The 27,726-nt window shown below is 54.1% G+C and overlaps 1 protein-coding gene across 5 annotated transcripts in view; it reads left to right on the forward strand.

The window, feature by feature from the left end:
• Nucleotides 1-27,726, forward strand: part of TEAD4 (TEA domain transcription factor 4) — a 60,435-nt gene that overhangs the window by 23,440 nt on the left and 9,269 nt on the right. For 3 of the 5 annotated variants that reach the window (XM_043440352.1, XM_043440354.1, XM_043440353.1), the window contains 6 exons: nt 5,212-5,466; nt 20,267-20,331; nt 20,716-20,778; nt 24,925-25,053; nt 26,254-26,297; nt 26,700-26,755. In XM_043440352.1, coding sequence (XP_043296287.1) covers nt 5,212-5,466; nt 20,267-20,331; nt 20,716-20,778; nt 24,925-25,053; nt 26,254-26,297; nt 26,700-26,755 — 612 coding nt within the window. The remainder of the gene's footprint in view (nt 1-5,211; nt 5,467-20,266; nt 20,332-20,715; nt 20,779-24,924; nt 25,054-26,253; nt 26,298-26,699; nt 26,756-27,726) is intronic. The other 2 variants (XM_043440355.1, XM_043440356.1) reach the window with 1 other exon arrangement.

Below are 27,726 nucleotides of genomic sequence, written 5' to 3' on the forward strand. Positions count from 1 at the left end.
CAGACGTGTTCTGTAGAAGCTGCAATGGAAAGATGATGGAGTCCGGATTGGACTGGCCCGGTAGTCCAGGTGAGCACTGGTGTAGGTGAAGCTTCGGGGTAGGGCTCCAGGAGAGAAAGCCAGGATGTGGTTATTAATTGCTGATGGGAGAAGAGACGGGGAGTCAAAGTGCGCTCCTTGGCTGCTGGCCTCTGGGCAGATGGTGGTGTCATCTCCCGAGAGACAGAGGAGGAGCCGGATTCAGTCTCAAGCCTTGTGACTTTGGACGCATTGAGAGGGAAGAGCTTCAGAGATGTCTGATGATCAGTGGGTGGCTGCTCTGCAGCCAGAACCCAGGGAAGACTCGGGTTTGGATGGGAAGGTCTAATCCAAGGTGAAGGCAGTGGGTTAGATGACTCGAGAACTGTCTTGGGCTTCCATGTGTCTTGAAAATCAACTCAAGTTTGTGGAAAACCTTGTGGGATTTTAGTCATACTTTCATTGAATTTACGATTTATCCGGAGAGTTTCAACCTCTTGGCGATACTGTTTTCCATGAACACATGAACACAAAGGTTCTTCTCCATTTATTTAGAAATGATGTCTTTTTTAAAAAATTAATTTATTTTAATTGGAAGCTAATTACTTTACAGTATTGTAGTGGTTTTTTGCCATACATTGACAAGAATCAGCCATAGGCGTACATGTGTCCCCCATCCTGAACCCCCCTCCCACCTCCCTCCCCATCCCATCCCTCAGGGTCATCCCAGTGCACCAGCCCTGAGCACCCTGTCTCATGCAGAAGTGATATCTTTAAAGCAGTTACCATTTTCTCTGTAAAGATCTCATCCTTTGTTGGATTTATCACTACTTGATAAATTATGACTTTGTATCTAAACAGGATATTTTAAAAAATTGCGTTGTTAAATTTCTTATTTCTGGCATAAAAATGGAATTGATTTTGTTATGTTGGTCTTGTTGAACTCAGAAACTTTTTTTTATGATTTGTTTCTTTTCAATCTTCTATCATAATTCCTAAGCATAGTGACAATTTTACTTCTTTCTTTCCAATCTGCGGAGCTCTTTTGTTCTACTGTGTTGGCTAGGACTTCTGTTACAGTGTTGAGGGTTCAGTGTTGAAAGTAAGCATTCTTTATCATATTTCTGACTTTACATGTAATACTTCTAGTGTTTAATCATTAAAAGTTCTGGTCACCAAGTCCAATCTGTGACTAGGTGTTTTTCCCCTCACCAGCCAGCAAGTATTTGACATCAGCTGAGTACCCTACAATTCAACTCAGTTCTAACATTATCTATCTGGAAATAGCATGGGATCCTACAGGCTAAAGCCTCAGTCCAACAAGACGGCCCTCACCCTGTAAGTTCAGGTTATCATCAACTATAGACAGACTGGGGAGCATCCCTGCTGGCTCAGTGGTCAAGAATCCACCTGCAATGCAGGAGATGCAGGAAACACGGGTTCGATCCCTGGGTTGGGAAGATCCCCCAGAGGAGGGCATGGCAACCCACTCCAATATTCTTGCCTGGAGAATTCCACGGACAGAGGAGCCTAGTGGGCTACAGTCCATGGGGTCACAAAGAGTCGGACACGACTGAAACAATTGAGCATGCATGCATAGGTAGATTGGAGGTTCCAGGGACCGCCCCCCCCCCAACCTCCTTGGGTTCAATTCACTTGCTTGTGAGGTTCTCAGAACTCAGAGAAACATTTCACTTACCAGCCTACCAGTTTGCTATAAAAGGATGTAACTCAGGAACAGCAGATGCAAGGGATGCACATGACGTGGCTTGGGGAAGGAAGCAAGCTTCCAGGCCCTTTCTGTGGGCAGCCCCTCTCCCCACCTCTTCACACAGTCACCATACTCAGAAGCTCTGAGATCATTTCTTCTTATATTCGTCATTTTGGATTTTGAGATTCTTTAGCAAGGCTTTGGGTCTCAGCAGTCTGAGTTAAGATTGTCTACTCAGAGATTATTAGCCTGGGGTCACTGTTTATTTTTGTGAATTGACTGGGGCTTCCTGTAATATAAAGTTCAGATCTCAAATCCACTTAAGGGCAGAACTTTGGCTGCACATTCTGAGGAAAGAGGATTCTTTTTTATATCTAGGGCTTAGGCCAAGACAGACCATCTTCCACGCCGTATTTTATGAATAGTCTACCTTTTCTCCGAGGATTGAGTTACAACCACCCTGCATGTCTCTGGTGTAAGGTCTCATAGGTGTGGCCACTAAAACTCAGGGGCTTCTTTACTGGGCTTCCCTGATGGCTCAGGAGTAAAAAATCCGCCTGCCAACGCAGGAGACGTGGGAGATGTGAGTTTGATCCCTGGGTCGGGAGGATCCCCTGGAGGAGGAAATGGCAACCCATTCCAGTATTATTGTGACACCTTCAGACACACTTTGAGGAAAACTTTTTTTTTTTTTTAATTTGAAGTATAGTTGTTTTATAACGCTGTGCCAGGTTCTGCTCTACCGCAGAGTGAGTCAGCCAGGCATATACATATATTCCCTCTATTTTGGATTTCCTTCTTATTTAAGTCACCACCGGGCACCCAGCAGAGTTCCCTGTTCTATACAGTACCTTCTCGTTAGTTATCTATTTTATATGTATTATCAATATATGTCAGTCCCAATCTCCCAATTCATCCCACACACCCCCCTTTTCCCTTTGGCATCCCAAATGTTTGTTCTCTATGTCTGTGTCCCTACTTCTGCTTTGCAAAACAGATCATCTATACCATTTCTTGAGATTCCACATATATGCATTAATGTATGATATTTGTTTTTCTCTTTCTGACTGACTTCATTCTATATGAGAGTTTGTAGGTTCAACCATGTCTCTGCAAATGACACAATTTCATTCCTTTTTATGGCTGAGGAGTGCTCTGTTGCATATATGTACCACATCTTCTTTATCCATTCCTCTGCTGATGGACACTTAGGTTGCTTGCCTGTCCTGACTGTTGTGAATAGTGCTGCAGTGAACACTGGGATGCGTGTATCTTTTTGAATTATGGTTTTCTCTGGGTAGATGCCCAGGAGTGGGATCACTGGGTCATATGGTAGGTCTGGTTTTTGTTTTTTAAGGACCCTCCATACTGTTCTCCATAGTGGCTGTAGGAAAACTTATTTTAACAGCCACAGAGTGGAGGTCAATGTAAGTTTGTTATGCTGAAAGACCTGGGACCCTGGGGGGCGGAGATTGAGAGTCAGCTGCACTAGGGATTCGCTCCATGACCTCCGGTGAATCCCTAGGCCTCCCTGGTCTCAGGGTCCTTATCCTCAAGCTGAGGGGATTGGGTTAGGTTTCCGCTGGGGTTCCTGCCTTGAATTTCAGTGGTTCTACCCTCCTTCCGACTGCATGTCCATGCCAGCAGCCAGGCCAAGCTCCTTAGACCCTCCACCCCTCCCGGGAGGTGCTGCCCCCACTCAGCTCCTCCTTTTCCTCCGCTGTGACCTTGACGGTGCTCACCCCCATGCCCACCTCTCTGTGAACAGTGGTGCCTCTAACAAGCCTGGGGAAGAGGGAGAAAGGGAGGAGGGATGCTTGGGGAGGTCTTATCTCAGAGAGTCTGGGATGGTAGTGGGCGGGAACTCAGGTGTTCTGACTCCTGGCCCTGGGTTTGGGCTGCTGGATCACACTGCTTCTGATGGCTAATGAGGGAGAAGGGAGGGGCTGACATGTGTGATGGGGAGGGGTCCCCCTTTGCAGAGGTGCTTGGTGGCTGAGAGAGAGGGGATGCTGGGGCCTCCAGAGGGCTTTGGGAGGTAAATGGTGCCCACCTGGTTTTTATGATCCAAAACCTGCCTTAAGATTATTAGTATGTGCTGCTGTTGTTTAGTCCTGGTTGACTCTCTGCGACCCCGTGGACTGCAACCCGCCAGGGTCCTCTGTCTATGGGATTTCCCAGGCAAGAATACTGGAGTGGGTTGCCATTTCCTTCTCTAGGGGATCTTCCTGGCCCAGGGATCGAACCCGGGTCTCCTGCAGTGCAGGTGGATTCTTTACCGACTGTTACCAGGGAAGCCCTAACACCTGAGAATCTGCCAGGGTTAGACTCTTCTTCTAAAAGAGCTTGAGCTGGGAGGAAGTAGGAGAATGGTGACCTGCATTTTATTTTGCATGCTTCTTTTAATTTCATATTTTAATTATGGTTAAAAAGACACATAAAATTAATCATCTTAACCATTTTGAAGGATACAGTTGAGTCATGTCCAAGTATATTCATAAGTGGATATATGCATAACTGAATCGCTTTGCCGTACACCTGAAACTAACACAGCATTGTAAACCAACTGTACTGCCATAAAACATTTTTAAAAATAAAAGGTAAACTTAAAACCAGGGGAAAGAATGTATATTCATATTGTTGTGCAGCAGCGGATCTCTGGAACTTTTTCATCTTGCAAAACAGAAACTCTGTACCGAGCAACTCCCCGCCTCCTCCCCGCTCCAGCCCCGGGTGGCCACCATTCTGCTGTCTGTCTCTGTGACTTCAGTTGCTCTCAGATGTCATAAAAGTGGAATCACAGCGTATTTGTCTTTAGTGACTGGCTTGCATCATTAGGATACTGTGTCAAGGTTCATCTCTACTGTATAATATACAGACACCATGTTCTGCTTATCCGTTCATCCATCCGTGGACACTTGGGTTGCTTCTATCTCTCGGCTCTTGTGATTAATGCTGCTATGAACATGGGTGTACACACATGTCTTCGAGATACCGCTTTCAGTTCTCTTGGATGTATATGCAGAAGTGGAATTGCTGGACCATAGGTAGTCTGAATTTTTTAGGGACATCCGTACTGTTTTCCCTAGCTGTTGTACCACTTTACGTTCCCACCAACAGTGCATGATATTTTGCATTCTTTTGCCCCTTTGTGGTTTAACGTAGAACAACCCTGGTACTTGGTCCTCACTTTTGACTTCTCAGTGCCATCTTGGGTCTTAGAGCCACAATCAGGGCCCGGTCATTGAGCTCTCACAGGGTGGGAAGCTGGGGTTGATGGACTGAAGATGACCTGCTCTTGACCCCCCCCAGACCTTCTGCCTCACTCTGTTCCCTGGGGTCCCCGGGCTTTTTCTTCGAGTTCCTGAGCTGCGATGGGCAAGAAAGGAGGAGCACCTGGTTCGGGGGTGGTGCTCCCTGGGTGCCCTGCTCCACATCCACACATTCGTCCACTGATGCCCTGGTGGTTTCTGCCCAAACAGGTCCAACGGGCGCTCCTCCAAGCGGAGCCTTGGAGGGCAAGGCCGGCACCATTACCTCCAACGAGTGGGGCTCTCCCAACTCCCCCGAGGGGAGCAACGTCTCTGGGGGCAGCCAGGCCTTGGACAAGCCCATCGACAATGACGCGGAGGGTGTGTGGAGCCCTGACATTGAGCAGAGCTTCCAGGAGGCCCTGGCCATCTACCCGCCCTGCGGTCGGCGCAAGATCATCCTGTCGGACGAAGGCAAGATGTACGGTAAGGAGGCTGTTGGGTCTGGGCCGCCGTACCCCTGTTCAGGGTCCAGTCCCGGAAATAGTTTCAGCGCAACAACCAGGTTCCCTCCAAGTGATGGAGGGGTGTGACTTCCTGGAACTCCTCCCAGGTGGACGCTGCTTTATTCTGTCCTGGACTCTTAAGGGATAGGGAGACCTTGGAGAAGATGCCCTTGGATGGATGTGGAGGGTGGGAAGAAGGTGGTAGGGGAAGACTTGGAAAAGTGGCAGAACATCCCCCCAGGGCAGGCTGGGAAAATCCCTCCAGCTGTCCCCCAGGCAAATGCCTGATCTTCTCCCAGCTTCCCAGTTGACTGTGAAGGGTGTTAGGAAGATGTCCTTGCTCATCCTTTCCTTCCCTCCCCCAGGCAGCAGTCTGTTGTATACCAGGTAGGGTGGGGCAGATCTGTATCCTGGTCAGTGGGGGGCAGAGGGGGGAGCATACATGTCACTGTACACGGGGAGGAAGGAGTGTCCCCAGAGAGGACAGTGATCAGAGAAGGCTAGGTCTGCCTGAGCTGTTAAGGTTGGGAACATGTTCAGTGTCCAGCAGCTGGTGGACTGAGCCATTTGCCTGGGGCTGTGTTGACTTCTGTGACTGTGTTTTGTTTTTCAAACTTTTCATGTTAGATTGGTGTATAGCTCATTAACACTTGTGATGGTTTCAGTGCGTGGCAGAGTGACTTAGCCTTACATATACATATAGCCATTCTCCCCAAACTCCACTCCCATCCAGGCTCCGTGTTGACTTTTGGGTGGAAGATACAGTATCTGGGGAAGCAAGTTCAGTTCAGTTCAGTCGCTCAGTTGTGTCCAACTCTTTGCGACGCCATGGACTGCAGCATGCCAGGCCTCCCTGTCTGTCACCAACTCCTGGAGCTTACTCCAACTCATGTCCATCAAGTCAGTGATGCCATCCAACCATCTTGTCTTTCTGTCACCCCCTTCTCCTCCCGCCTTTAATCTTTGCCAGCATCAGGGTCTTTTCAAATGAGTCAGTTCTTCGCATCAGGTGGCCAAAGTATTGGAGTTTCAGCTTCAGCATCAGTCCTTCCAATGATTATTCAGGACTGATTTCCTTTAGGTTGGCTCTCCTTGCAGTCCAAGGGACTCTCAAGAGTCTTTTCCAACACCACAGTTCAAAAGCATCAATTCTTCGGCGCTCAGCTTTGTTTATGGTCCAACTCTCACATCCATGCATGACTACTGGAAAAACCATAGCCTTGAAGGAAGGCTTTGAGGAAGTAAAGTGAACAGTAACAGCTGTTGGGAGGCTCAGCTCAGCCATTGGAAAGTCCCCCAGGACACCCAGTTTGAGACATGGGTCTTGGGCAGGCGAGGGGAGTCTCTGTGACTGACAGAAGCCTTCCAGCTCCCGTGCTATGATTCCTAGGAAATGAGGTGCTTCAGGGGGCTGCTCCCTGGGTCGCCCTCTGCTCTCAAAGAGATGGCTCCAAGCCAGATGCTTCTCCCCCAGGGTAGATGCTTTATCAGTTGTGAGGGGCCCTTGGGGGCTAACCCAACTCATCTCCTAGGCCTGCTGTAAGAAATTGCCACAAATTTAAGGGGTGCCTTAGACAAAGAAATGTATCCTCTGCAGAGTCAGGAGGCCAAAAGTCTGAACTCAAGGGGTCCATGGGGTTGGATGTGTTCCATGCCTCCCTCCTGGCTTCTGGTGGCAGCTGGCAGCCCTGGTGTCCTTGGCTTGTGGCCACATCACTACCGTCTCTGACCCTGTTGTCACATGGCTGTCCTCTCTGAGTCTCTGTGTGTCCTCCTCTTATCAGGACACCAGTCTTTGGGGGCCCACCTTAATCCAATATGTGCCCAGTTGTGTCTGACTCTATATGACCCCATGGACTGTAGCCCGCCAGACTCCTCTGTCCGGGATTTCCCAGGCAAGAACACTGGAGTGGGTTGCCATCTCCTCCTCCAGGGGATCTTCCTGACCCAGGGATCAAACCTGCATCTTCCGTGTCTCCTGCATTGGCAAATGGATTCTTTACCACTGAGCCCCCAGGGAAGCCCTATATTCAATATGCCCTCATCTTAACTAATTATGTCTGTCAAGACCCTGCTTCTTGATGAGGTCAGGTGCTGAGGTGCTGGGTGGACATGAATGCTGGGGAGAGACTGTTCAACTCAATTCAACTGACCAAGCCCAAAGCCTCTTACTCACTGGCCCGGGGTGTCACGGACCCACATAGCCCCGCCTCCTTTATCCTTCTCCTTCACCTCCCCTGTGAGGGCAAAGGACTCCTTCTCCCCTGCTTGCTGGGGAAGCAAGGTCCTTTCTGGACCCCGGGTCTGTTCCTCGGTCATCAGTTAAAGCTGCTCATCCCTCCTTACCAGCCCCTCTGCTGTGGCTCTATTCAGGTCCTGGGTCAGCCCCCAGGCTGCCCTGCCTGACCCCTGCTCTAGTAGCTGCTTCTTACTTCTGGTCCCTGCGGAAGCTTCAAGGAGGAGGCAGCACTGTGCATGGAGCATCCGTGGATCTGGGTGGGGCTGCTTCTTGGAGGCTTTGCCCGTGGAGCTGGGGAGGAAGGGTCTCTGGTATCCGGGGTGCTTCCCACTGCTCAGGTGGTCACGAGCTGAGGGGTGAGGGTGAGAAGAGGGCAGGGCATGCAGGGAGGAGCAGGTGGGTGGCTGGAGAGCTGGCAGGTCCCTGGTGGGACTGTGATGGCTTACTGGGGACCTGGCAGTATTCATCTTCCTGCTTTCAAGGGACAGAGGGCCTGGCGAACACAGGTGGGCAGAGGTGCTCAGCGTGGGGAGGAAGCTGAGGTCACTGCTGTGTGGGGAAGACCCCAAGGGGTTGCAAACCGTGGAGAGCCAGTGGACAGTGTTTGAGGGCCGCTGTGGACCAGCTATGCCTTTGCGTGGGGTGGTAAATAAAACGGAACATGAACTTGACCGTTTTAACCATTTTTCAGTGCGCAGATCAGTGGCATTAAGTACATTCACACGATTGTGTGACCATCCCCACCATCTGTCTCTAGAATTTTCTCATCCTCCCAAACTGAAACTCTGCCCTCCTTAAACACTACCTACCCACCCCCCCCGCCCCGCCCCAACCCCGGCCCCTGGTACCCGCCATCCACTTTCTATCTCAATGGCTGTGACTCCTCTAGGGACCTCACCTAAGTGGGATCACACAGTGCTTGTCTTCCTCTGCCTGGCTTGTTGCAGTGACCATCGTGTCCTTGAGGTTCCTCCATGTTGTACGTAGCAGGTGTCAGAACTGCCTTCCTTTTGAAGACTGAGCCACGTTCCGTCATATGAATGGACCCTGTGGTGCATAGCTGTTGACTCAGTTGATGGATGTTTGGGTGAACGCTTCAGTTTTCTCAGTTGTTCAGTTCAGTTCAGTCACTCCGTCGAGTCCGACTCTTTGTGACCCTATGAACCGCAGCACGCCAGGCCTCCCTGTCGACCACCGACTCCCAGAGTCCACCCAATCCCATGCCCATTGAGTCGGTGATGCCATCCAACCATCTCATCCTCTGTCGTCCCCTTCTCCTCCTGCCCTCAATCTTTCCCAGCGTCAGAGTCTTTTCAAATAAGTTAGTTCTTCACATTAGGTGGCCAAAATATTGGAGTTTCAGCTTCAACATCAGTCCTTCATTGGAGGGCCGGATGGACTGGTTGGATCTCCTTGCAGTCCAAGGGACTGTCAAGAGTCGTTAGGATGGACTGGTTGGATCTCCTTTAGGAGATGGACTGGTTGGATCTCCTTGCAATCCAAGGGACTGTCAAGAGTCTTCTCCAACACCACAGTTCAAAAGCATCAGTTCTTCGGCGCTCAGCTTTCTTTATGGTCCAACTCTCACATCCATACATGACTACTGGGAAAACCATAGCCTTGACCAGACGGACAGTCGTTATGGGTGGCTATTTCTATCTGTATTCACTAAAGAGATATCGGGGTTGGGAGACTTGAGCTTAGTCCCCTGGCGATACGACTGAGGCAGGGTTTGGGAAAGGCAGGTGCACTTTCAGCAGGCCCGGGGGTGGAATTCTCCTTGGCAGGAGGGGAGCCGACGGGCAGGGGAAGCGAGATGAAGACAGCATCTGGCCCATGGTGCTGGCCTTGCTGGTGTCCTTTGTGGCCCTCCTTCCCGTGTGCCCAGAGATAGAGGGGGGCTGAGGGTGGGGGGATCACCCAGGAGGAGGAAGGGAGGAGAGGGGCCAAGGAGGCCAGAGCTTCACAGTGACCATCTTTGCAGGGGGAGGGGTGAGTAGGGAGGGGTTACAGCCTCTGTAGACACAGAGAGAGAAGCTCAGAGAGGCTGAGTCCCAGAGTCGCTCAGGTAGTAAGTGGGGGCTGGGGTGGGGGGTTGTTCAGCACTCCCTATCACCCCAAGTGGCCCTGGTGAGCTCTTTGAAGCCAGTTCAGCTCCCGCTTGGCCCCGGCTCAGGTGGATCAGGCTCTGGGCAGGGGGACCGGACGGGGGGGGCCTCCCCCGCTCCCCGCAGAGTCTGGTGACCGACCCAGCCCCCACAGCACCTGTCCTCCTCGGGTACACATCCTGCCCGGGGCCCAGACGCTGGCTTCTCCCAACTCCCCTTCTCCTCTTACAGGCACGGGGGCTGAGCCAAGGCGGGGCCTCACCAGCGAGTGGACGGGGCTCTCTGCCCAAGTGAGTGGCCCAGCTGGGGGGTATATATAACTCTGAGCTCAGGCCTGGGCGTGGGATGGGCCCCAGGGCCAGGGGGAGGGGGAGAGGGACCTGCCGCCAAGCTGACTCAGACCTCAGGCTGCTCACCACCCTCTTTGGCTCCCGGACCCACACTTGCCACCCTCTGCGCCCCCGCCCAACCTGAGCCCTGGGCACCCTGGAGGGCTCCTCCCCTCCCTGCCTAACCCCCGACCCTGCATCCAGAGGTCTCAACCTGGCTTCCAGGTGGGCAGCTGGCTTCTCAGGCAGGAAGAGCAAACTGCCCAGAAGAGTATCCGAGACCTGGATACTGAGGATGGGGGTTCAGGTCTGCCCCCAGCCCAGCCCACGCACACCCAGAGCAGAGCCACCGATCAGGGTCAGACAGACGTGCAGGTGACAGTCGGGTGCAGGGACCTGTCTACGCCGAGCCTCCCCCCGGGCTGGGGCTCCCCTTCCCCGGCTCACGGCAGCCTTTGCTTTTGCCCCGTCATGGTGTGACCCTCACCCTGGCGCTGCTGGTCACTCTGACCTCCTTGCCCAGCCTGGCTTTGGCCCCATGGGCAGGTGGCGGGAGGTGAGTCTGGCCTCAGCAGCCTCACTCTCCCTCCAGCTGCTGTCTTGCTCCTGTCCTTCCTCCTCTCTGCCTGCCGGGCCCCTCGCCTTCTTGGACGCTGCTCTGAATCTCCCAAGTGTCCGCCCTCCCCCCGTCCCCTTTCTCCCGGGTCTCTCTGGGTGCCTCGTGGCCTGTTAGCCGTTGGGTGGTTCTTATCCAGCACCTGCCTCTTATCCAAGACCAGGCCGGGCTGGGGCCATGGTCTCTGTTCTCTCCAGCTTCATGGTTGAGGGAGATGCAGGAGGAACATCTTTTTAAAGAAAATGGATGGCACTCATGTTGGGTACAGGAGTCAGCCAGGGGCTGGCTTACCTTGGGAGCTTTCTGGGAGGAAGTGGAGCTTGGCTGGGTGGAGGAGAGCGGAAGGGAGTGATCCTTGGCCCAGAGGTGGAGATTAGCTGTGTGGGTTTGGGAGTTCCCCTGGGGATCTGGGCAAAGCACTGTGATCAGGGCCCATCTGAGATGCATGCATGCTAAGTTGCTTTAGTTGTGTCCGATTCTTTGAGACTCTATGGACCGTAGCCCACCAGGCTCCTCTGTCCATGGGATTCTCCAGGCAAGAATACTGGAGTGGGTGGCCATGCCCTCCTCCAGGGCATCTTACCCACTCAGGGATGAAACTGCGTCTCGTACGTCTCGTGCATTGGCAGGCGGGTTCTTTACCACTAGCGCCACCTGGGGAGCCCTCATCAGAGGTGAATCACTAGCTAGTAAGAGGCAGAACATAGGCTGGACCTGGGTGGGGCTCTGGTCACTGCAGGGACGGCACGGGTCAGGAAGCCTCGGTTGACTTCTGCCCGCTTCCTTGTGGTCCTTGAACCCTCCACTGCCCTGTGCTGTGTGTCTCCCTCATCCGGCCTGGGTCTCTGGCCTCCTGTTTCTGGAGGCTTGATGATGGGCACCTCTGCCCACATCCACTCTGTCCAGGGGCTAGTGTGGCCTCGGGCATGTTGTTTACCTCTTCTCAGCTTCAGTTTCCCCATTTGAGAAATGGGGAGAGTAATAATACTGCCTTTGGAGGGGGCTGGTTTTATTTATTACTCATATATTTTCATTTTATTGCTCAAATATGACACATATACTCACATTACTCATGTGAACAGCCAACTCATCATATATTTTATTGTGGGAAAATACACAGAACTTAAAATGTACCATTCTGACCCTTTTCATGTGCAGAAGCTCAGTGGCATTAAGTACATTCACAGTGTCAGGCAACCGTCCCCATGGACATCTCCAGAACTTCTTCCTTCTTCCCAAGAGAAACTGTACCCGTTAAAAAGTAACTCCCATTCCTCCCTCCCCCCAGACCCTGATGGCCTCTAATCTATTTTCTGTCTTTATGAATTTGCCTATTCTGGGTACAGCTATGACAAACCTAGGCAGTATATTAAAAAGCAGAGCTATCACTTTGCCAACCAAGATCTGCATAGTCAAAGCTATGGTTTTTCCAGTAGTCAGGTATGGATGTGAGTGTTGGACCATAAAGAAAGTTGAGTGCTGAAGAATTGATGCTTTCAAACTGTGGTGCTGGAGAAGATTCTTGAGAGCCCCTTGAACAGCAAAGACATCAAACTAGTCAATCCTAAAGGAAACCAACCCTGAATATTCATTGGAAGGACTGATGCTGAAGCTGAAGCTCCAATACTTTCGCCGCCTGATGCAAAGAGCCGACTCATTAAAAAAGACCCTGATGCTGGGAAAGGCTGAGGGCAGGAGGAGAAGGGGGTGACAGAGAAGATGGTTGGATGGCATCACTGACTCAATGGACATGAGTTTGAGCAAACTCTGAGAGATAAAGAAGGACAGGGAAGCCTGTCTGTGGAGTTGCAAAGAGTTGGACAGGACCTAGTGATTAAACAATAGCAACAACATTTTGGGTACATCGCAGTAGTGGAATCAGACAGTCCTTGCCCTTCTGGGTCTCAATTATTTCTCTCAGGACAGTACCTTCAAGGTTCATCCACATTGCAGCCGGGATCAGAACTGTGTTTTTTTTTTTTTCAAATTGCTGAATAATTCCATTGAATTCCATTGTATGGCTGGACCACATCTTATAGATCCATTTAAGCTATTAATTTATATGTGGCTATTTCTACCTTCCGGATATTGTGAATAGTGCTGCTGTGAACATGGGTGTATAGATAGCTCTTTAAGACCCCACTTTCAGTTATTTGGGGTGTGCACCTAGAGATGGAATTGCTGGATCGTATGCTGATTCTGTTTAACTTTCTGAGGAGCTACCAGACTATCTCCCACAGTGGCTGCATCAGTTTACATTCTACCAGCAACGCACAAGTGTTTTAATTTCTTCACATCCTTGGCAATACTTATTTTCCGTTTTTCCCCAATAGCCATTCTAGTGGGTGTGAGGTGGTATCTCATGGTTTCGTTTGCATTTCCCTAAGGTTAGGCGATGTTGAGCACCTTTTCACGCCCTTGTTGAAAGAAGGCATGGTCTTTGGTGTCACTGCTGGGCTGAGAAGTGCCCAGTGAGCAGCGTGGGCTGCAGCGCTCGGGGGGGACCTCTTCCCTGCGCTTGAGGAGCTCAAATGACTTGAGCCCAGGGAGCCACATAGCCTGTGCCCCAAGCCTGGAGGCGGGAGTGGGCATGCCCACCTGGGCGGTGGCCTTGAAGATGGGGTTGGATTTCACCAGAAGTCCCAGAGCCCTCCAGGGACAATGGTGGTGACAGCTCGGATGTCAAAAGTGTCTTCTCCACAAATAGCCTTCTCCTCCAGCTGCAGGTGTTTATGGCTTCAGTTGAGCCCTGGCCAGAGAGGCCCCCAGGCCAGGCCATGTGCTTGGCCGGGGGGAGGGGCTGGCCTCCTCCGCAGCCACCCCCTGCAAGGGTGAAATGTCAGCTCCTCTAAAGAGCTCCCTCCCTGTGAGGACTCTGCTGAATATCTCCCTTTGCTTCAAAGGGAAAGCTCATGCCCTTTTCAACTTTGAAAACTAGCTCTCAGTTCAGTTCAGTCGCTCAGTCGTGTCCGACTCTTTGCCACCCCGTGGACTGCAGCATGCCAGGCTTCCCTGTCCATCACCCACTCCCAGAGCTTGCTCAAATTCATGTCCATCAAGTCAGCGATGCCATCCAACCATCTCATTCTCTGTCATCCCCTTCTCCCACCCTCAGTCTTTCCCGGCATGAGGGTCTTTTCCAGTGAGCCAGTTCTTCGCATCAGGTGGCATAAGTATTGGAGTTTCAGCTTCAGCATCAGTCCTTCCAGTGCATACTCAGGACTGATTTCCTTTATGACTGACTGATTTGATCTCCTCGCTGTTCAAGGGACTCTCAAGAGTCTTCTCCAGCACCACAGTTCAAAAGTATCAATTCTTCGGCGCTCAGCCTTCTTTATGGTTCAACTCTCACATCCATGCATGACTACTGGAAAAACCATAGCTTTGACTAGAAAACTGGTTCTAACAGGACTGTATTACCAATATTAGCAAAAACAGTTGTCTTTTCAACCCTCCTTAATAGGCAGAAACTTTGAACATGTTTATGGCCCAGGGGCAGGGCTGGTACAGGGAGGGGATGAGACACACAAGAGGCCTGTCCCAGATAGGATTTGCAGATGGGATAAAGGTTCATGTGTGGCTCATGTGTGACAGGGGGAGCCTGGGATGACTGGCAGAACTCATGTGACTCCGGTGTGGCCTTCAGAGTAGGTGGTGGTCACTTGGTGTGGCCCCTGCATTGGGAGCGCCCCACCTTCAGCCCGAGGGTCAATCCCTAAGGCCTTCCTCACCCATGGAGGGTAGGGTCATGGGTGTGAGCTGGGTGGGGGCTTTGGACATATGTTCTCTGACACATGGGCCACCTTCTGGTGGGGTGTCCTTTCCAGCCCCACCCAGACTCTCTCTGGGGTTGGCCAAGGCCACCTGCCAGACTGCAATGCCCAGCTGCCCAGCTGGCCTCCACTTGGTCCAAGCTGGCCTCCTGCTGCCCTAGTCTGTGATCTCAGCCCCCGGAGGGGGTTTGCAGCTGGTGGCAGAGCTGGGAGAGGGTGCAAGTCTCTTGTCTTCCCACTGGCTCATCTGGATTTCCTACTAGCTTCCCTCTGCCTTGCTTTTCTCCCCTGCCTTCATTGTGGCTTTGCGTCTCTGCACATTCTCTTATCTCTCTCTGCTGCTGCCCAGGCTCCGGGGTCCTCCTGGCATCCTCATAACCTCAGGCACGTTGGCTCCCACGCCTCTGGGGGCCACTGTCCAGGAGTGAAAGCTGGGGGGCGGGCTCTTGGTCCAAATAGTTGGCTGTCCCTGCAGGACCAGGGCAGGGTCCGGGCAAGGGACAGTAAGACATCACTAAGGACTTCACGCAGAGGCCTGGGGTGGTGGTGGGGGAGCTGGTCCAGAGAGGTGGAGCAGAATGGTTTCGGGGAAACTCCCAGACCATCTGTGGGGAAGAGGAGCCATTGTGAAGCCCTGGGTGTGGCCTTAGAAAACGGATGTTTCATGGCCCTGGGTCAGTAGTAAACCACATGACTGAATAAATCACGTCCCCTCTCTGCCGCCTTAGTTTCTTCTCCCTTAGGCTACATAGCACCCCTGGGGCCACCTGGTCAGTCCTCTCACTCTTATGTTAGATGTTAAGAGATAGGCTCTAGGGACTAAGCTGTGTGGTCCAGTGAATAGGACTCCCTGCTCCTAATGTAGTGGATGCAGGTTCAATCCCTGGTCAGGGAACTAAGATCTCACATGCATGGTGTGGCCAAAAGAAAAAAAAGAAAGAGAGACAAGAGAGAACCAGACTGCCTGGATTTGAATCTTTATCACTTGCTGACCTCTGATGTGAACAAGCTTATAAACCTCTCTGCATGTCGATCTCCTCGTGGATGGAATGGAAATGATAGAACAGCTACCACAGGAGGGCAAAGGTGTGAACACACATAGAGCAGTTACCGTCTTCACTCTGTATTTGTACCGTTGCCTGTTTGCTCCACAAAAGTTCATTATTGTTACTATTATCATAAGAGTGAAGGAAACTACAGCGGTTACCTCTGTCTGTATAAAGTCTGGATCAGATGCCAGCCGGTCTGGAGGCAGTAGAATGGCTGGGTTGACCTCAGGAGGACCTCCAGGTGCAGGAAGGACGCTGCTTGTTCCCCTCGGCTCCAGACACCCAGAGACGCCCAGGGCTCCTCTGCCACCCCGGGATCCTCCACTGCTGACCAGCACAAGCAGCCTGGCTGGGGTACGGTCTGAGAGGGGCTGGCCAGGGAGAGGAGGGCGAATCTCCCCAGAAGAAGAGAAGCACAGCTTGAAAAGTGCAAAGACAGCCGAGCCAGCCTTGGACCCCTGGGTCTGGCTCCTCTGGCCCTACTGCTGGCCTTGTGCCCAGGCCCGGGAGGCCTGTCTGGAGGCAGAGCTCCTGGACCCTGTAGCAGAGACACAGGTGGTTCTAGAGCTGGGTAGGGCTCTGTCTTCAGGACCTGGGGGGTCTCTGTGATGTGGGGAGAAACAGTCTCAGCCAGGGGTGGGCAGGGGCCTCCTGGCTGCTGTAAACAGGGCTTCCCAAGTGATGCAGTGGGAGAGGATCCTCCTGCCAATGCAGGAGACCCAAGTTCTATCTCTGGGTTGGGAAGATTTCCCTGGAGGAGGACATGGCAACCCACTCCAGTATTCTTGCTTGGGAAGTCCCATGGACAGAGGAGCCTGGTGGGCTGCAGTCCTTGGGGTCGCAAAGAGTCGGACATGACTGAGCACACACAACAGTGACGGATGTGCCACCATGTCCAGGCCAGGAGGCCCTCCCCGGCTGGGAGCGGACCTCCCGCGGTCGGAGCACCTTCTCTGCCAGGCCCTGAGCCGCTTCCAAGTGGCTGAGCCAGGACTCAAACCCAGGCGTTAACGCTGCATCCTCTGGTGCCCACCTGGGTGAGATGCTCCATCTGCCTGCGCTGCTGTGGGGCAGATGCCTTTCCGGTGAAGTCAGTGAGGTTCACGCTTCAGGGCCCCTTCCAAGTTCCTAAACTTTTAATTTGTCTGTTTATGTTTAAAATTCCTTGTATTTATTTGGCCGCACTGTGTGGCTTGCAAGATCTTAATTCCCCGACCAGGGGTTGAACCTGGGCCCTAACAGTGAAGAGTCAACTTATTGGAAAAGTCCCTGATGCCGGGAGAGATTGAAGGTGAGAGGCGACTGGGGCGACAGAGGTTGAGGTGGTTGGATGACATCACCGACTCAATGGACCTGAGTTTGAGCAAACTCAGGGAGACAGAGAAGGACAGGGAAGCCTGGCGTGCTGCAGTCCATGGGGTCACAAAGAGCCGAACACCACTGAGCGACTGAACAACGACAGCTAGCAGTGAAAGCACGGAGTCCTAACCATGGGAATTTCCGAAACTTTTTAGTTTTAATTAAAATTTTAAAATAACTTTGTTGAAACCTGATTGATGTGCAATAAACGACACATATTTGAAGTGGACAGTTTGGTAGGTTTGACCATGTGTCCACCTATGGAGCCGTGACCACCATCAAGAGAATGAGCCCACCCTTACCTCCAGAAGATCTGAACCTAATTCTATGTTTGTATTTCTAATTTCCTCTTCTCAAAGAGAGCCTCACAGTTTTCAGATGCTTTAGGCCCACCCAAATCTGGATTTGCATCTGTCCTGAGAAGCTCAAATGAGCCGAGGCTAGGAGACCGCTTTGAGAACAATGCCAGACTCATCGAAAGTGGAAGATTATCTGCATATTTTTTTCTTCTTTAATTATTTTTTCTATTTATTTATTTTATTTTTAATTGGAGGATAATTGCTTTATGGTGTTGTGTTGGTTTCTACCTTCCAACAAGGTGTATCAGCCATAAAAAAGATTTTTTTTGGATTGGATCTGTTTTTTAAAGTCTTATTGAATTTGTTACAATGTTGCTTCTCCTTTAGGTGTGTTTTTTTGCCTGTGAGGCATGTGGGATCTTAGCTCCCCTGACCAGGGATCAAACCCACACCCTCCTGCATTGGTGGGAGAAGTCTAAAGCACTGGACTACCGGGAAAGTCCCCTATTTGCACTTAAAATTTAATTCACACACTTTTCCCACAGAAGATGTGACCAATATCGGATCATTCATTTAGCAAGCATTTACTGAGCGCCTTCTCTGTGCAGCACTTTTCTTAGTTTTAGGTGTAAACAGGACATTTCCTCCTGTTGGGAGTCGGGGGTAGATGGGCAGTTGGGGGGCTTGGGGGGTGACCTCAGCTCTCCGTGGGGTGTTTAGGGAACATGTCCCCCCATAGTGGCAGCTGAGCCAAAGGTGCCCTTGGGATGTGAAGGTGAGGGAGTGGGCCTCGAGGGTCTCTGAGCAGAGGACAGGACATACAAAGACCCTGAGGTGGGAAGGCTTGGCACGTCCAGCAAAAGCTCAGAGCCTCAAAGGCTGGTCGTGCGGGTGAGGAGGTACTGAGCTGGGGGCAGGTGGACAGATCCTGTGGGAGCCTCTGGGCTGTTGTAGGGGTTTGGACACTTTCAAGGCAGGCAGGTGGGAGCCCTTGGAGGGGGTTTGGGTTTTAATAGCATCACAGTGGCTGCTGTGTAGAGAATGGACTCAGAGTAGGGAATCCAGCCAGGGAAGGTGGTAGCTTGAAATGTGGTGGTGGTGGTGGTAGGGGGGAAAAGGGGCTGGATTCCAACCTAGTTTGAAAACAGAGTCATCAGATTTTGCTGGCAGACTTGTTCTTTCATTCGACACAGAAATGCCAGGTCTGGGGATGCAGACCTGAAGGGAGGTGTGGTCCCCTCCTCTGTGATGCTAAGAATCTAGTGGGAAAAGACAGATACAGAGGTGATGGGCTGCTGCCCTTATGAGGGCTGGGCTGGAGCAGCAGAACTGGATCTTGGATGGTGACCAAAGGGTCCCCATCACCTCCCCCACTGCTGACACCATGCCCACTGGCAGTGTGCTCAGCCTCGGGGCTCCAGGAACCTCCACCCCGTCCACCCTCTGTCCCTGAACTGTTGACAGTGGACTCCTCTCGTGGGCCTGGAGCTTGTTTAATTAACAGGAAGGGAGACTGAGCCCCAGAGAGCTGTGGTCGAGCCAGAGTTCAGGTCTATTCCTGTCTGTACAATCTGGACATGTTTGAATGACGAGTCTATGGCCGTCAGGGCCCAGGTTTTAGAAAAGGAGGCCGTGTGAGGGTCCAGAGGGAAGTGAGTGATGAGCCCCCCAGAGCTCATCTGTGGAGCTGCCGGGTTGCAGGCTGTCTCCTCAGCTCCCAGCCCGTGACCACTTCCCTGCTGTTCACAGCCTCAGCATGACTGCCTCTGGTTAGACATGGAGTAGGACTGTCACGCGTCCATTGGACCGCCTGTGGAATACCTTTCCCTGGGAAGCTTTGAGAAGGGCCGTGGTGCTGGACCATGGGCTTAGAGAGACCAGCCCAGAGGCAGTGTCCCCAAGGTCCAGGCCTCCCACTCCTTCCCTGACACAGACAGTCTTGTGCTCCCAGGCCAGCGTGTCTTCCTGGCAGATGAGACCTCCTGAGGGCGGCTCTTGATTCAGCATTGGCAGTGGGGAGAGGTCAGCTGGGGGGCCCGCGTGGCCTTGGCCGGGAGCCCTGGTTACCACCCAGGTGGCGGGCAGCCCGCTTGTTTCGCTGCCCCCCTGCATCAGCAGCTTCTCACCCCCCGCAGGCCTCCTGGCTCAGCCAGGCCCAGAGGACCGGGCTGGCTGGCGACTGTGCCCACAGGTGGAGAAAGGAGGTCATCACTCCCGCGCAAACCCTCTCACCCTCCGACTCCCCCAGTGCCCTTCTTTATGGTCTAATCCTACCAGTGGTCAGTGCAGCTCAAGGCTCACCTGGCCACCCAGCCTGATCTGGTGCCTTGTCCTCTGAGCATGCAGCGTGGCCCCTGTTGGATGCAGGCACTGGGCTGTCATGTGGCCACACAAGTGTTGAGCTCCTGGAAGGCAGGGAGCCCTCGTCCTGATCTCATTTATGACCAGGGAGGACGTGGGGTCTTGCAGCATCTCCTCTAGGAGCCTGGGCCGGCAGTGAGCACTCGTGTGACCTGGTGACGGTCTAGCGGGAGCCGTGGAGCTGTGTATGGATCAGGGCCGCAGGTTCCCCTCCAGAGACGCTCCTTGCTTCCCACGTGCCCTCTGCTGCTCACAGACAGGACAGACACCCTGTCCGGTCCTGCTCTTTCATGGAGGTGGTGGGGACCGAGGGAGCTGTCCAGAGCCAGGGCCAAGGCAGGGAGGCCCCAGGGGAGGCGTGAGCAGAGGTGGCTGCCAGGCTGCAGTGGGGGGAGGCTCCGGCAGAGGGGTTCCAAGCTGTGTGCCCGCCAGCCGGAGCCCCATGGCCCTGTCACCTTGTCCTCAGGTTACCAGCCCCCAGCGAGGCCTTGGCTCCCTCCTGCTGCTGGGAGACCCCTGGGATCTAAGGAGGGTGGGGGGGGGGCAGGGGTCTGCAGAATCATCACCCCGAGTGCTGGGCAGGTGTGCAGAGGTGAGGGCTGGGGTCCCTCGGGCCCTCCCACTGAGGGGCTGCTGTGTCTCTGCAGGTCGGAACGAGCTGATCGCCCGCTACATCAAGCTCCGGACAGGAAAGACCCGCACCAGGAAGCAGGTGGGCCCTGGGGCGGGTGCTCTGGCACCAACGGAGGCTCCCAGGGTGGGTCTGGCCCTCTGCGGGACCAGGTGTGGGCTCTGGGGGCCAGCTCGGGAGGGGTCCTCCACTGGGTATGTCCCCTGCAGTCAGTTTCCTGGGGACCCCGCCACTGTTGCTGGGAGGAGAGAGACAACTTCCCTGCTCCTCCTGGCCAGCAGGAGGATCCCACTTCTGTTTAGCTGGGAGGGCAGAACCGAGGGCCCATCAGTGATGGATCTTTCATTCATTCATTCAGTCTGTGATGTGGATGGGAGACTGTGGTGGGTGGAGGGCCAGGGGGAGCCCCATGGGGAGCAGCCTTCGGGGAGAAGGCAGGAACAGGAGTCCCTTTTCCTGCCTCAGGTGTCCAGCCATATCCAGGTGCTGGCTCGGCGAAAAGCCCGTGAGATCCAGGCCAAGCTAAAGGTAAGACAGGGATGGTGGAGGGAGCAAGGGCCCAGGACTTGGGAAGGCTGGCCTCTGGCAGTTTGGGCTCTTTTCCCAGGAGGAAAAGTCTTCCCGTGGGTTTCGGGGCTGCCTGTGGAGCCAGTGGGCTTCAAGGTGCTGAGGAAAGTGGGGTTCAGCCTGTAACCTGTCTCCCCCATCCAGCAGAGGACACTGACCACTGACTGGCAGCCGTGTGTGTGTGTGTGTGTGTGTGTGTGTGTGTGTGAACAGCCAGGTTCAGCATCCTGGGAGGCACAGTCCAGTCTCCTGCTGTGCATTCTGCACCCTGCCACCCCCCCACCCCCCCGCCCCAGCTCAGAGGGACAGTGCACGCCCCAAATCCATGGTTAGAGCAACAGGATTGACCTCCAGACCCCTTTCCTTGAGGACCCCTCAGCCCCTTACTGTCTCAGGGTGGCCTGGCCTGGGAGGTACTGCTGGGGGTGGGGGTGGGGTTCCATGCTGGAGGAGGGGCTGGTGGAATTCTTTCCACCCTGCTCTCTGGGACTGGAGGTTCCTGCCCCTTCCTGGATCAGCCCCACCTTGCAGGCCTGGACAGGTGACTATGCTTGAGGGGGCCAGCCCTGGTGAGAGCCCCCTCCCCACGGGACTCAGCCCTTCTGGATCCCATGGAGGAGCCAGCATTTGGGCCTTAGACCAGACCAGTAAATCCATGGACATTAAAAGAATTTTTTTTTAATTTTAATTTTTTGATGATACTGTGCGGCTTGTAGGATCTTAGCTCTCTGACCAGCAATTGGAACCTGGGCCCTCGAGAGTGAAAGCGCAGAGTCCCAACCACTGGACGACCAGGGAACTCCCCACGTACATTTTTTAAAGCAGTGGAAGCCTTTTTGTTTTTCTTCCTAACTGAATTATCACTGATACGATGTCAGAGGAGCTGCTGTGGTCAAAGTTAAGTTGGCGAGGAGCGGTCTAGGGACCCCTCCTCTATGTCCCTCTCAGGCCCCATGACTCTCGAACCCGAAAGCATCCGAGAAGCCAGTTTCAAAGCCCCTGGGCTAGAGGACCACAGAGGATCCCTCTGGGCCTGCGGCCCATGACCCTGACCCTGGAGCCTGGAAGGCGTGGGTGGGAGGCCGCAGGAGGCTGCCCCCGCTACCCACCCAGCTCCATTCCTCCTGCATCAGCCCAGCTGTCCCTGCCCCCCACGGCTGTGGCCCAGCCCTCGCCCCTTTGCCCCCAGGACAGCTGGCTGGCCGCAGCTGCTGGTCCCTCCCTCTGAGGCTGGTACATGTACCCGGACACCCTCAGCCCCGGCGCCCACTTGCTCCCCACTCTGCTCTCTGGCCGGCTTGTGACTCCCTGGGGCCCAGCAGGGGACCTGGTGGAGAATGGAGTGTCCAGGCTTCTGTTTAGAGCTGTCGAGGGGAGCTGTTGATTCCCGAGGGGCCCAGCTGTACGGCCCGCATGTGCTGGAGGGACTGAACCTGTCCCTGTCCATAGGCTCTGATGAGGGGCCAGGAACAGCCTCAGTGGACTGCCAGACAGACTTCAAGGGAGCCACGGGTCCTTTAAGTAAATATGCACATTTTCCTGCATATGCACTTAGGGGAGAATTGGGTCTGAGGATTTTACCATATTCTCCAAGGGGTCTGGGGCCCAGTGCAGTTAAACTCCCCCATGGGCAGCAAGGTCAGGTGGAGATCTTTGGGTCACTGGCCTGGCTCTGCCCGTGGGCACTTGGCTGGGTCATCCACCTCAAGCTCCAGCCAGCTTCCTTACCTATAAATGACAGGGTTAGTCAAGGTGCTGTCTGAGGTCCCCCCCGACCTCAAAATTCAGTACCAGGTCACTGATGTCACCCCCCCACTCCCCCCGATTCCTGTCCCACTTGCTGGTCCCTGGCTGTTCAGTTAGGCCGGCTATCAGAAAGGAGTACAGGTCATTGACACAGGGTTGGAGCCATCCAGCCTCCCATTGCCATTGTTAACAGGGGTCTGTGGGCTTCCTGGGGTGCCGCCCCATCTGTGTCCTGGAGGGAGCAAGTCTAGGTGACGCTCCTGAGATCCCCAGAGTCCTTGCAGAGAGGCAGCCTAATGCTTTGTTTAGCAGAGACCGTGTCAGAGCAGGGCCCAAGTTTGTCCCCCAAAGGACAGTGGGCTGGGGTGCCCACCGCTCAGTGTGGCCCCTTGCACCCTCTGTGCTGAAGATGGGGTGCCCTCAGGTCTTGACCTTCCCCCTCCTTGGTCTGCTCAGCCCCTGGGCCTGCAGAGGTCAGAGGTCACGGATGTCCTGTCCTGGACCCACTTCACAGGGCAGACCATCCTATGACCCCTGTCAACACCCAGGTCCCCTAAATTCTCTGAGCCTCAGTTTATCTTAGAATGGGGGTGTGACAAGTCCTGCCAGCCTCACAGGGGTCCTGTGATGTTCAGAGCCAAAGTGAGACAGCGTTCTTTACTTTCCGGGGGCTGTCTGGTGCCCCGTGACCGTAAGGGTCCCTGAGAGGCCGCCTGGCTCCACACTGTGTCCCACAGGAGGCCGGGCTCACCACTCGGACCTTTGGTGTAATGCCACCCACCAGGCGAGTGAAGTCACAGCAAACCCAGCTGTGAGCTGCGAGGCCCTCCCTCAGCAATCCACTTGCTTATCGCTCGGGACAGATTTGGGTCACCAAGTTGGTGATTAAATAAAGGGCCTACGTATTTTTCCCATTTAAAAATAGTCCATCATAAAGATATGGGATTTCTAATCACAGCTCCCAAGTTGACATAACCCAACGTTTTGGCCCGTAATGCTGTCTGCACCAGCCCACTGTCTGTATGTATGGTCTTATTTCCGATCCATATGGACTTTTTGAAATACAAGATGTTGTCTTATTGCTTTAGAGGCCCTTCAGGGTTGGGGAGCTCAGGATGGGACCATTGGCTTAGACAAGTATTAACAAGGATTTTTTATAAGCAGGTGATACTGCAGATTCATTCAGAGCCTGTGCTGGGTGAGCCCATTTTTTGGGGGGATCTTTGGACTGGAGAGGACAGACAGCCACATTCTGAGACATTAAAGATGCAGGAGCCATGGGTGCCCGTGGTATAGTTGACACCCATAGGCCAGGTCTGAGATGGGGACCACAGGAGACTGGCCCTTATCACTGTCCATGTGACCGGAGATGACCTCTTCTGGGCATATTCCTGCATCCTCTCCCGTGAGCCAGGTGGGGGCCCAGACACCCTTGGTGTGGAGGTGAGTGAGGCCTGGGTGGCCTCTGTTCGCAGGTGTCCCTTAGGAGACAGGAGAGCTGTGGTCTGGCAGGTGACCTTCCAAGTCTCTTTATTTTTTTTCGAACTTTAAACTTTTTATTTTGCCTTGGGGTGTAACTGATTAACAATGTTCTAGTAGTTTTAGGTGGACAGGGAAGGGACTCAGCCTTACATATGTGTGTATGCATTCTCTCCCAAATCCCCCTCCCATCCAGGCTGGCACATAACAGTGAGCAGAGTTCCCTGGTTATACAGTAGGTCCTTGTTGGTTATCCATTTTGAATACAGCAGTGTGTACCTGTCCATCCCAAACTCCCTCACTATCTCTTCCCCCTGGCAACCGTAAACTTGTTTTCTGTGAGTCTGTTTCTGTTTTGTAAGTAGGTTCACTTGTATCATTTCTTTTTAGATTCCACACATAAGGGATGTCATACAATATTTCTCCTCTGTCTGCCTTCACTCAGTATGATACTCTCTAGGTCCATCCATTGTTGTTACAAATGGCATTATTTCATTCTTTTTAATGGCTGAGTAGTATTCCATTGCATATATGTACCACATCCTCTTTATCCATTCCTCTGTTGATGGACATTTAGGTTGCTTTCACATCTTGGCTATTGTAAACAGTGCTGCAATGAACACTGGGGTGCATGGATCCTTTCGGATCATGTTTTTCTCCGGCTATGTGCCTGGGAGTGGGTCAAAGTCTCTTTAAACGCTAGTGCAACAGGCAGGACAAGTGTCCCCTTTGACAGATGAGGAAAGGGATCAGAGCCACCCAGTGACTTACTCAGAGTCACAGGGAAGGTTCACAGCCCTGCAGGAGCGGGAGCTTGGTCCCGGGTCCTCTGCTGGCCTGGACGGTGCTTGCGCTGAGGCCTCCCCCTCAATGTCTCCCCAGGATCAGGCAGCTAAGGACAAGGCCCTGCAGAGCATGGCTGCCATGTCGTCCGCCCAGATCATCTCCGCCGCAGCCTTCCACAGTAAAATGACCCTCACCCGGGGCCCAGGCTACCCAGCGGTCTCAGGGGTAAGTGGGGCTGCCTGCAGCCGGAGGCCGGACCACCCTGTCCTTCTCCCTCCTCCCCCTTCTGAGGAGACACAGCGCTGGCCACACCAGAGTCCTCACCTGAGTCTTCTCAGGGAAGGAGGGACCAAGGACCGAGGGCCGTGCAGGTGTTGGAACCTCCCTCTGGGGGCCTTGGCAGGGACACAGGGCGAAGCCACGCCATCAGATGGGTGGCCTGGGGGCTCTGCAGAGTTGGCCTGGTTTCCTGATGGTGCTAGTGGTGAAGAACCCACCTGCCAAAGCAGGAGACATGAGAGACCTGGGTTTGATCCCTGGTGGGGGAAGATCCCCTGGAGGAGGGCATGGCAGCCCACTCCAGTATTCTTGCCTGGAGAATCCCAGGGACCAAAGAGCCTGGCGGGCTACAGTTCATAGTAAAGAGTGGGACGCAACTGAAGCAGCTTGACACGCACACGTGCAGAAGAGGCAGCTGAGGCCCCAGGCTTTGGGGCAGCACTGGCTGGTCCCCAGTAACCCTGCCCCCACTTGGCCTCACCCCCCTCCCCCTCAGGTGTTCCTCCCAGGTGGAGGCTGACGTCCAAGAACAAACTCTTGAATGTGAACTTCTTGGCCTGAGAACGGGTCTCTCGGCCACTCTAAGAACAGTCTAGAGAGGCCCCTCCTTCCCAGGGTGTGGCCGTATAGGGTTTTTCCTGGCTGTTGGGACTAATGCACCACCCCAGGCCCGAGAACAAGGGGCAGTCCGGGGAGCCTCTTGTCTAGCCGTTTTTCAGTGTCCAGAGGCCTCTAGTCCAGCATGGCATTGAGTAGATAGGACGACGGGACTTGAGGTGTGCCCACGTGACTTTGGGGGTGCTCAGACCTAAGCAGGATGCCTGGCTCCAGGACTGTTGGGGGCCATGCTTGGCACCATCACAGAGGACTTATCTCTGAGGAAGGAGATGGGAGGAGCCGTGTCTGCAAGTTTGGGGGCTGCTCCTGGGAGCCCCTCACTGGAAGATGTTCCAGGGGCTGGGCTTCCTGGATGCATTCTCTGGGAGGCCATACTGCCTGGATGGAGGCAGGGGTGTTAACACCCTTCCCAGCCCCCAGGCCCAGGCTCCAGCCTCCCTTCCAGCTCTGAGGCCCCTGCCATGTCTGACTCCACAATGCTGGCCATGTCCACGGGGCTCTGCTGACCCTGTGCTTTTACCTCCTCAGTTTTGGCAAGGAGCTCTGCCGGGCCAAGCCGGAACGTCCCACGAGTGAGTATGGCTTCCGATTACACCCTGGGCTGCACTTGAGCCAGTGAACCATTCTGTTGACCCCGGCCGCAGGGTGGGTGGGTCACAGGGTGGAATCAGCCTTTCCGGGTGGCCCTGTGCTTATGGATGGGGCACCTGGGTGGCATTTGCTGAAGCCCCAGTCTGTCCTGGGTGGGGCAGGGCCTGAGCTCGGGACCCCGAGGGGAGGAGGCTGGCCTGAGTGGGAGGGAGGGAGTGATGGGTTTGCCCAACAGACATGCTGCTTCCGTGGGCCAGTCAGAATCCTGAGGGAGCAGGAGGCCAGAGTCCCCGACCCCCCAGGCTGCATCACAGACAGCCCAGGGGCCTGACTGAGGCTCCTAGGCTGCCCCGAGCTCACGTGTCCTCTCTCGTCTCCCGCAGTGTGAAACCTTTCTCCCAGCAAACCTACACTGTCCAGCCGTCACTGCCTCTGCCAGGTGGGTGGGCAGGGTCTGACTCCCTCCTGTGTCACACCCTGCGGCTCCTGTCCCGGTCCCAGGTCCCGACAGCTGGGCGCTCACGTCCCCTTAGACGCCATCCTGGTGCGCGCTCAGACTGTGCACCCCGTCTCCTGGCTGCACCCCGATCCTCTCCAGAGCCAAGACCCCTGTGTGCCCAGGGCTGCCCATCCTCCCAAGAGAGACTCAGGGCTGGCAGCGTTCAGTTCAAGGGGCATGGTGGGTGCCCCGGGCAGCTGCTCCACCTGCACATGCATCCCATCCAGTCTGGCTCTTGGGCTGGCCTCCCTCTGGGACACTGTAACCCTCTTCAAGACAGGGTTCCCGCAGAGCCTGGTGTTCCAGCCTGGAGCCCCCGGTCAGCAGAGGGAAGACTCCTGAGACGGGGCAGACTGGGCGGCACTCTGGCTGCTCACGTGACCAGCTTTGTCCTTGCCTCTTTCTCAGGAGGGTCCCTCCACCTGCCCCTCTGCAGGGCAAGATGGGATCCTCGCCCATGGCCACCTTTCCTGGTTTGGGATTGACTCCTGCCTGCATGCTGGCCTGGCTTTTCCTGCTCTGAGAGGAGCCCTGCCACCCTCCTAGGTTCTTGATGGCCACTTGGGGCCACTCCCACCTCCCTAATCTGTGTTTTCCCCTTTCTGCCCATCAGCTTCTCTTGGGCCCTACTCGTTCCTGCCTGGGTCACTGCCGTAGCCTCTTAACCAGCTTCCCCATCTGCAGCCACATCCTTGCTCTTCCATCCCATAACTTACCCATCATCTTTTTAAAGCGTCTTTCTCACTGCACTGCTTCCAGCTTAGACTCCATTAGAGGCTCCCCGGTGATTGTCACTCTCTGTGCACCCGGGCACCATCCCGGGCTGGTGTCTGTGTCTGTCCTCCATGTGTTGGGCCACGTCTAGTGTGCCCTCACCAGGCAGGACTCGGGAAGCTGCCCTGGGACAAGTG

The sequence above is a fragment of the Cervus canadensis genome, chromosome 21 (genome assembly GCF_019320065.1).
Source record: "Cervus canadensis isolate Bull #8, Minnesota chromosome 21, ASM1932006v1, whole genome shotgun sequence".
NCBI lineage: Eukaryota > Metazoa > Chordata > Mammalia > Artiodactyla > Cervidae > Cervus > Cervus canadensis.